Source organism: Pyrus communis, chromosome 9, assembly GCF_963583255.1.
Source record: "Pyrus communis chromosome 9, drPyrComm1.1, whole genome shotgun sequence".
Classification (NCBI taxonomy): Eukaryota; Viridiplantae; Streptophyta; class Magnoliopsida; order Rosales; family Rosaceae; genus Pyrus; species Pyrus communis.
The window spans coordinates 2,659,133-2,669,802 of NC_084811.1; the positions used below are offsets into that span (position 1 = coordinate 2,659,133).

Sequence of the window (10,670 nt, forward strand, 5' to 3'; positions counted from 1 at the left end):
TGATTTTTTTTTCTGAATACCTCTCTCTCTATCTGTTTCAGAATTAAAATAAAAATCATCACAACAGAGAAAAGATTTTGCAAAAACCAAAAACACTATAAAGTTGAAACAGTCAACTACCCATATAAAATGGTTTAAATTTGTCTCAAACTCTCACCATTGTACCATAAAATAATGGGGACTCCTACACCTTGTGAGAGTCCAACACAAACATTTGTGTTGTCGTTTTGGATTACTACTGTCAATTTGTAAGACTTCAAAGACAATGTATATAGGCATGAATCCGTGACATCATTTTTTTCACACAAGTTTTGACATACGTTTTTGTGGAGTATATTTCGTAATGTACTTCAATTATCCAAACCGTCTATCTTTTAAGTCTTTCCTCACAGATCATGTCTATTTTGTACCATAAATCACCCAAATCTGAAACCATATGACCATTGAATTAAGGGTTTAGGGTTTCTTTGTATAACAGTATTTGTCCATTGTGCACTACAAATAAATGTTTTAATGATTTTGGATCTATATAATTTTTTTCTTTAAATGATTTATAAATAATATTCTAAAAGATAAACAATTTGAATCATTAAAATACATTACGTATGTGCCTCACAAAAACATATGTTAAAAATTGTGTAAAATAGGTTGTGCCATGGTCCACCCCGTAAATATAGGTTAATAGTATTTAAATATTTAATGAGTGAAACCTTGACAAGTCCAAGAAAAGAACTTTGCAATTTCATTGCATATATACGGTTTTACACTTTTGCTTGACTTGGTCTAGTTGTCTTCTACCATGTGGCTTGACTTTTATTTTATTTTTTTGAACGATACCATGTGGCTTGACTATAAACTTATAATGTGAAAGCTGAGGTGGATACGACTTTCATTATTTAAATTTAATTTAATCAGTAAATTAATTTGTTTCAGACAAGTTATATATGTTCTTCAACTTCATAGATGTTGATACAAATGGGAACACAATTTGCTAAGGCTTTTGCATTATTTATTCATAAGTTCATACCTATTGCATGTAAACTGTCTGTCTAATTCCCATTGACATTTGATCACCTAAAATCAATATATATATATTTATATTTTAAGTGCAGAAGAAGAACATAGCTAATTATGTGATAGGTTTTATTAAAAGTGGTTTTGACTTGGTTTTGATGAATTTTTAAAGGGTGTGAGTTTGACTTTAAGTCCGCCTGGACTTATTGTATTTTTTTTATTAATAAATTCATCTCATAGTCACTTTCTATAATAGTAATATTGGAGTTAGATTGACGTTGTCGCTATAAAAAAAAAGAAAAAAGAAATTGGAGCAATAGTCTTCAACTTTAACTCAATTGAAGTAATAGTCCCCCAACTAAAATTCTATGATCATTAGTCCTTTAACTCATCAAAATGTGCAACTATAATCATTTTTGTCAACTTTGTTAGAACTTCCATCAAAATAAGTCACGTGCCACGCATGTGAGATTGAATCAAGGGGCAAATATGAAAACCAAATCAAACAAAAATCTAGCAATAGTCCCTCAACTTTAACCCAATTGGAGAAGTTATCCCTTAATTTTAACCCAATTAGAGCTATGGCCCTTCAACTTTAATCTAATTGTAGTAATGGTCCTCCCAACATGACTCATTTTGACAAAATTCTGATAGAGTTGACGAAAAGAACAAAAGTTGCACGTTTTGATGAGCTAAGGGACCAATGGTCATGAATATTTAGTTGAGGGACCATTGCGCCAATTGAGTTAAAGTTGATGGAATATTTCTACAATTTTCTCTATAAAAAAAACAATAAAAAAAAAAAAAAAACCTAAGCATGTGCATTTTACCACAGTAGTGGAAAGGTATTGAGTCCTTACATGACGACGTGTGTTCAAACTCTGTCAGTGGCTAATCTAATTTCTAATCTAACAAAATCTATCGTTTGACCAAAAAAAATAAAAAAATAAAAAAATAAAAAAAAACCTAGCTACTTATGTGGATTATTAAGCATTTTAATATTTGATTTATATATAGTTGTGGGGTAGGCATGTATCGGGTGACGCTACAAAGATCAAATTTTTTAATCATCTTTCGTAAACTACATGATTTGACGATTGATAGTTGAATTCTTTATTTAAATTATTAAAAAATGAGTCTGACTATCAATCCCGCATCACGTAGTATACAAAAATAATTTACAAATTTAATCTTTATAACATCTTCCGGCATGGATTACCCACAAAGACACTGGATTCTTCAAATGAATAAAGACAACCCAAATAAGATTTAAAACCCTGTGAAAATTCTTTTTAAAATATGACAACTTGGTTGAATTTTTATTTTATTAATATTAGATTTTTTATAGAAAATATTTTATGGTAGGTGAAGGATGACAATTACACCTTTAAACAGGACACAATATGAATCCATAACGTTGATTCGGAGTCTGAGTCTCCGACAACGAAATAAAGAACAAAAAAGAATTTATGTGGATACAGCATTATTAGGTTGATTAGATTTATCCGAAATTTTGTGTGGCGGTCATGAAATTTTAATTATGTATTATATTTATATTATAATACTTAAGTAAGTAATAATGCTTACGTGTTGGAAAGTGTGACTATGAAACCGCAGAAATTTTTCTTTATGTGAGGCGACAGAGCTGTAAACAACTGACACGGAAAGCGATCTTCTCTGATTCCTTTCATTTAATTTTCATCGTTAAATAATTTGAATATTTAAAATTTGATTCAATGGTTAAAATTATTATAATTTTTAAAGTGAACTTCTGTTTGTAATGGTTGAATCAAATTTCAAAAATTCAAATTGTTTAATGAATATAATTAGGTTGAAGAAATTCGGAGATGATCATTTTCTATTTACACACATGTAAACATTAAGAGTTATCACCATCATCATTTATCATTGAAAGTTCAGACTATTATGATACTATCACCAAAATGCAAGACTGGGCCTTTTAAGTTGGTGAATTCAAAGACCTCACATTGATGAGAAATATAGTTTGTTGGGTTTCTTCATTGACTCGATTAAGACTGGGTCTCCGTGGAATCTGAATGCATGGTTCTCGTTATGTATGTTTTTTGATTGGTAACTAACGCGTTACAGAAGTTTCTATTTAAATTGATTAAGTGTACAAATTGTTCTTTGATGTGACAGAAATATCAATTATATTGTCACCGAATATTACAAAACTTCGATGTAGGAAAATCCGATCAGAATTCTTTTGGACTAGATTTTGTAAATTCATGTAGATTATGTTTATTTGTACAGCTAGTCGCTTGACTAGTATATATTTTGTATATTATAAATCTCTATGGACTTAGGTAAACGTGTACTCATGATTTATTTCCAAATATACCATGTTGGAAACTTTGAATTATATATTGTCACCGACTTGTGAATTCGTGGTGCAACTAAATGGTGTATTTTAGGCTTTTAACTTATGCAAGTAACTTTCTACAAAGTTAATTGTATAAGTTAAATGAGAGTTTCCAGGGTTATCGCTTAAGGCAATTCCCTTACGGGATAGAACTAACGCGATTATGTATTAGAATTTGACCATATAACTTAAAATTAATTAGCTCATTTTTTGACCTGGAATTACAATCTTTACACTTAACGAGATCAAGGTACTAGAGATCCTATTATTTTGTAAAATTAATATAATCATTAACGTAATCAGGCCGAAATTTTTACCTTAGTAGGGAGGGTTGAAGTTACCTTAAAAGGACTAAAACATTAAATCAACCCTTGAAATATAAAAACACCGAATAAGTTGGTGAAGTTTAAAGACGTTCCACTTTCTCCCGTTTAAAGACCAAAACATGAAAAATCAAGATTTCTAGTACTCATTCATTCAAATGAGAAAGACTGTTACAACAAAGATATATCGTTCTGTGACGATTCATATCAATTTACAATAATGCGTATATTTTCACATATAATTGTATTATTATCAGAAAATGCTACAATTATTAGTATAGCCATGCATGGAAATTAGTCTCAACTCAACGAGAAAATTTTCAATGTACCATAAATACGGCCCGGTACACCAAGTGTTATAACATAATTGGAGATAAGTGTAATAGTACAAGTGGTTTGACCACTTGTATAATGACGCTTTGTAGACTGGGCTGTGTTTTCTAACACACTAAAAAAATCTCTCCAATTCAACCAGAAAATTTTCATTGTGCACAGAACAAAGGTGGTACACCACATGTTATTATATAAGTAGAGGAAAGTTTTATTTTTCAAGTTTTTAGTTTTTCAACACAAGTACTTCACCACTTGTATAATAACACGTCATATATCATCCCGTGTTCCGGACACGAAAAGCGCTCCAATTTTACAAAGACTGAATGACCCATTAAAAAATTGGAGGATTATTCTATAATCATTGAACAGTGAGCTCCCGGTTCCTATAAATACCACCAACCCTTCCTTCACATTCTTCATACTTGTCGGTGAAGTGAGATCTTCAGTTCAAACACTTTTTCCAATATTACTTCCAACTTTTTCATATCTTGAAGCAGACAAATATGCTTCATGTTCTTCTCAAGCAACTCAGTCCTCTTAGCTCAGTTGTTGTTGCAGCAGCAACAACCAACAATCGAGATCGTTCCACGTCGGTCATTGGCAGACCAGGGTTGCTTCAAACGACTGATCCCATGAAAGTATTCCCAGCTGGTGTCTTGTGCATGACTGATGTGGCACGATCTCAGCCTTTGACTGTGGTTTCATCAGCTGCAAAGCCATCCCAGACCATCAACGTTGATTATCGCCAGAAAACTGGGGAGAAGAAACTCCGAGGGACAGTGGTGTTGATGAAGAAGAACGTTTTGGAGCTCAACGACCTCAAAGCTTCAGTTCTTGATCGTTTCGATGAGCTGCGGGGTAAAAGAGTTTTACTGCAGCTCATCAGTTCTGTTAATTGTGACCCTGGTAAGAATTTTTTACTAATTCACCTTTTTTTTTAAGTTCATGGAGTAATGGTCCTTTAACTTGTAATAATATGGGCAGTAGTCATTTTCGCTAACTCCGTTAGAACTTTATAAAAAATAAAGAGTTTAAGGGAACACAAATAGATGAATGTTGTAATGATGTTAGCCAAAATGACAATTTCTCCACATTATAACAAGTTCAAAGATCAATACTCACGAATTTTTAATTCAGAGATTAAAACTCCAATTGTCCTAAAGTTGAAGGAGAGCAATTGCTCCAATTATCTCATCCACAAAATATATGAGTTTTAGTACAAAGGAGGTTTCGAACCCTAAATCTGTAGCCTACTCCCACTCATCGTCCTAATCGCACCGATTTTGCGTGTTCGGGAAAACAACGGCTTTTAAGCTTCCATAGTTTTTGTTGTACTGTTTTGGTAAAGAAGTAAATAATCAGTTAAAAAAAATATGTTGTTTTAAATCTTAATGCCAGAATCCAAAAACAGAAAACAGCACATCTCAATTCTCGGTTTTGATTTGATATGTTAATGTAGAAAATGGGTCGCAAGGAAAAGTTGGAAGGCCGGCATATTTGGAAGATTGGATTACCAAAATCACTTCTTTAACAGCAGAGGAGACTGCATTTGATGTTACTTTCGATTGGGACGAGGAGATTGGAGTCCCGGGAGCATTCATAATCCGAAATGAGCATCACAATGAGTTCTACTTGAAGTCTCTCACACTCGAAGATGTTCCTGGTGAAGGTCGAGTCCACTTTGTTTGCAACTCATGGGTGTACCCTGCCGAAAAGTACAGAAAAGACCGCGTTTTCTTCGCTAACAAGGTAACGATATACAGGATGCATGAAGTTCTTAACTTCCAATTGAATTTTATGTTTTAGCCGATGGACTGTTATGTTATGCTCAATAGTCTTCGGTAAAGCCACGAGTAAGGTTTACGAATTATATAAATTTGCGCAGACGTATCTTTCAAGTGATACGCCAGTGCCATTACAGAAATTCAGAGAAGAAGAGCTCAAGAACTTGAGAGGAGACGACGATGATGAAAAAAGAGAGCTTCAGGAATGGGACAGAGTTTATGGCTATGCTTACTATGATGATTTGGGCAAACCATGTATGGGGAAAGAGTATGCGCGTCCAACTCTCGGAGGGTCTAGTGATTTTCCTTATCCTCGCAGAGTTAAAATCGGAAGACAAACAACTGAAAATGGTCTGTCAATCTGCCCTACTTCTCAGTCACTGCTCACATGAAAAGATGTATTGTGTGATTATGACTAATTTGCTTTAATCTTAACAGCGTGCCCCATGATGCTTCCCGTGAACATATTTGTGTACGTTCCCAGAGACGAAAGATTTGGCCACTTAAAGACGTCAGACGCAATTGCTTATGCCCTGAAATCGATATCTCAGCTCGTTAAGCCTGATGAGCTAGCAACTCTAGTTGCCTCACAAAACGAGTTTGGAAGCTTGAAAGATGTACTTAAACTCTACGAAGGAGGAATACGGTTGCCCGAGTTTTTACAGAAATCTGTTAGGGATAACATCCCTTTAGAGACAATCAAGGAACTTTTCCGACCTGATGGTGAAAATTTCCTCAAGTTCCCAGTGCCTCAAGTGATCAAAGGTACAAGATATTACTTTCAACGTATCTTCATTTACTTCTTTCTTTTACCTGACTGGTCTTTTGAATGATTTATATTAGAGGATAAATCAGCATGGAGAGCTGATGAAGAATTTGCAAGAGAAATGCTGGCAGGAATAAATCCTGTTACAATTCGTCGTCTCAAAGTAAGCTATTGTCTTCTTTTGTTTTGAAGAAAATATGAGACACTAGAGATTTTACATTTGAATCATAATAACTTCGACTTTTCATCCCTGATAGTTATTATTTTTGAATAAACTGCAGGAGTTTCCGCCTGCTAGCAAACTAGATCGAAAAGCACATGGGGATCAAACTAGTCTAATAACCAAAGAAAACATAGCTCATAACTTAAAAGGACTCAGCATAGACCAGGTAATACTATTGACTAGTTTCTTTCGAAATTGAGTTTGAAGTTTGAACCAAGTAGTCCTGAGGTTGCTTTGCAAGTTTGCATCCTTCTATTCTCGTTATATTCATATTCAAAATAATTACTGAAAATTACTTTCTGCAACAGGCAATCGATGAAAACAGGTTATTCATATTAGACCACCATGATTCAATAATGCCGTACCTGAAGCGCATAAACACAACTTCAACGAAAACATATGCAAGCAGGACACTCCTCTTCTTACAAGATGACGGGACTTTGAAGCCATTAGCTATTGAATTAAGCTTGCCGCATCCCAACGGAGATCAATTTGGTTGCACTGGCAAAGTCTATACTCCCTCTAGCCAAGGCGTCGAGAGTTCCATTTGGCAACTTGCTAAAGCTTACGTGGCTGTGAATGATACTGGTTATCATCAGCTCATCAGTCACTGGTATAACACATGAAAAAAGCCTAGCAAATAAGTTCATAGCGTTTTTTTTTTTTTTTCAAATGAATCTTTTATGTGTTCTTGTTTTGTTGTAGGTTGAGAACTCACGCAGTGATGGAGCCATTTATTATAGCAACAAATAGGCAGTTGAGCGTGCTTCACCCGATTTATAAACTTCTGCATCCTCACTTTCGTGACAATATGAATGTAAATGCACTCGCTAGACGGGTCCTCATTAACGCTTGTGGAATAATAGAAAAAACGGTCTTTCCTGCAAAGTTTTCAATGGAATGGTCGTCTGCAATGTATAAGAATTGGGTTTTTCCTGAACAAGCACTCCCCGCAGATCTGATTAAAAGGTAAATATTATGACAATACATTAATCATATGTGCATTTAGAAACAAAGATGATAGCGTTAAAGTGATTAAGCATCTACCCTTTGCTTTGTTCAGAGGAATGGCAGTTGAAGATTCAAGCTCCTCTCATGGTGTGCGCTTACTGATAGAGGACTATCCATATGCTGCAGACGGGCTTGAGATATGGTCTGCAATTAAAACATGGGTTAAAGACTACTGCTCCTTCTACTATAAAACTGACGAAACTGTCCAAAAGGACTCGGAACTCCAGTCCTGGTGGAAGGAACTCCACGAGGAAGGTCACGGTGACAAGAAAGATGAGCCCTGGTGGCCAAAAATGCAAACTCGCGAAGAGCTGATAGAATTGTGCACCATTATCATATGGATTGCTTCAGCCTATCATGCAGCAATCAATTTTGGGCAGTACCCTTATGGTGGATACCCCCCAAACCGACCAAGCACAAGCAGGCGATTCATGCCTGAAGAAGGCACTCCTGAATACGAGGAGCTCAAGACAAACCCCGAGAAGGCATTTTTGAAAACATTCGCACCGGAGCGGCAGACCCTTCTTGGCATGGCCACAATCGAAATCTTATCAAGGCATACGGTTGATGAGGTTTATTTGGGGCATAGAGACGCCGCAGAATGGACAACGGACGCAGACATATTGCAAGCTTCTAAAAATTTCAGAAAGAAGCTGGAAGAAATTGAGGAATGCATAAAGAGAAAGAACAAGGATAAGAGATTGAAGAACCGTTCTGGACCGGCCAAGATGCCATATACACTGCTTTATCCTTCGAGTGATCCCGGAATTACTGGCAAGGGAATTCCCAACAGTGTCTCAATCTAATGCTTATCTACTTTGTCTCTTATTCTTGGCTTGCTATATATAAGTATATAAATTTTTTTTGTCAGAATAAAACCAAAATTATCCGTGTAATTTCTCTGCAAACAATGATCAAGTACTTCCTTGTCACTACTCTATAAGATGGTCATCAATTCCGCTTTTCTTCGCCTTGTCTTCCTCTTGCTCCGTCCTTGAATTTCACCGGAGAGTGATCAGTGTACAAATGTCGACCTTAAAGCCAGCTTTCTGGAGCAATGCCCCCTATCTCAATATCACTTAAAGCGGTATAGAGCATTCGTCCTTGCATATTAAATTATGTGTTTGAATGTTCTCTTTCTTAATATCACTTGTATCTAATAAAAAAAACAAAATTTCAATGGTACGGTCAAGACGTCAAAGAGTCAAATATATACAAAGCTACAATACTTGCATGTATTCAATACGATTATCATATGATTAAATATAATTCATATGAATGCATGTATTTAAGACAATCACAACTGTCAAAATGATGATTGTCTTAAATATATAGAGTCTAAACCGGAGATAAGCTGCACATACCACAGACACTGGTAAAATTCTTCACAATACAAAAAGACCGGATGTTTAAGTCATCATTGAGTCAACCCTAGAAAAAGAAAAATTAACTCTTTTTTTTTTTTTTTTTTTTTTGTCAAAGGGAAAAATTAATATTTATTGGATAGATTAAGTTGGTGAAATGTAAACAACAACGGATTTGGATTCTCTCCTGAGTTTAGGAGGCTGAGCCTCCTGAGCAAAGCACACGGACCGTTGGATCAAAATTCAACGGCTACAAACAGGGGGTCCTCTAAAAGTTATAATAATTGTAGCTATTAGATCAAAATCCAACAGCCAGTGTGCTTTGCTCAAGAGGCTCAGCCTCCTAAACTCAGAAGAAGATCCAAATCTAACAACGACCATCACATGAGGACAAAGGCTGACCTGGAAAAAACTATCCAAGTTTTTTTCTAAAGTATTGGACCACTATCTTGTATTAATATGTACAAGTATTTGTGCACTACTTTTCTTACACAATTATTAACACACGTTTTTATCACCTCACTCTGTAATTTATTTTAAGGATGTATGTATGTATAGATATAGGCCTACTGGTGTCCACTTTGTTTGCAACTCATGAGTCTATCCTGCTAAGAAAAAAAAGGCCATGTTTTCTTTGCAACTCATGGATGATCATACTTAATATATCCGCTATAAGTGGTCAATATTTAGAGTAGTAAGGAGATTGTGCTTGATAAATCTGTTCACTTTATAACCGATATGAATTTATTCATGTCTGCTAAAAAAATTGGTTAAAGTTGCTTGATTATCATTTTATGCTCTTGGATCCCATCCGGATCCAAATTGTGGGGGTCCTAGGGATCCTCACATCTTAGTTAGTCATCATATATCATGCGGTTAGAAATCATTTGACTTTACTTATTTAAAATTAAACATAAATAGTATCTGACGAAAACTGGTCGCACAATGTATAATGAACTGCTAGAATGTGAGGATCCCTAGAATCCCCACAAAGAAGATCCGAAGAGGATTCTCATCCTAATTTTATAAACAACGCAAAATGATTAGGTCTTAAAAGTCAACCTCCAGAAATAGAAAATAATACAGGTGGATTAAGTCGATTACGTCTAAAAACACCTTCACATGCAGGGCAAGTAGCACATAGGTCTTTTTAAAAGAAATGGGAGACGATTGGGCAAGATAATTGATTCTTTACAGATAGATAGGTAAGTGGTTTTGGGTATGGTTATTCGTTCTTTGAACAATTCAACAGGTACACCTGTATAGCTCTTAACGGGCAGGGAATAATTAAAAATCGTGGCCACAATAGTTTTGTTTATCTCTAACATAAAAGTTAGAGGCAACTACTGTTGACGTTAGCTATTTGTCTCCAACTAATACCTCAAATCGACCATATTTATTGACCACCACCAACATCAACAACATTCGTCTCATACATCAAATCCTCTCATAAAAAGTGCTATTGTTGC

The 10,670-nt window shown here is 35.1% G+C and overlaps 1 protein-coding gene across 1 annotated transcript; it reads left to right on the forward strand.

The window, feature by feature from the left end:
• Nucleotides 1–4,475: 4,475 nt before the first annotated feature.
• LOC137744219 (probable linoleate 9S-lipoxygenase 5) lies at nucleotides 4,476–8,881 on the forward strand. Its single transcript, XM_068484081.1, has 9 exons — nucleotides 4,476–4,959; nucleotides 5,513–5,802; nucleotides 5,939–6,188; nucleotides 6,276–6,602; nucleotides 6,681–6,766; nucleotides 6,885–6,992; nucleotides 7,135–7,439; nucleotides 7,532–7,795; nucleotides 7,890–8,881. The coding sequence occupies exons 1-9, from the start codon at nucleotides 4,557–4,559 to the stop codon at nucleotides 8,641–8,643; spliced, it is 2,787 nt and encodes a 928-aa protein (XP_068340182.1). The 5' UTR covers nucleotides 4,476–4,556; the 3' UTR covers nucleotides 8,644–8,881.
• The last annotated feature ends 1,789 nt before the right edge of the window (nucleotides 8,882–10,670 follow it).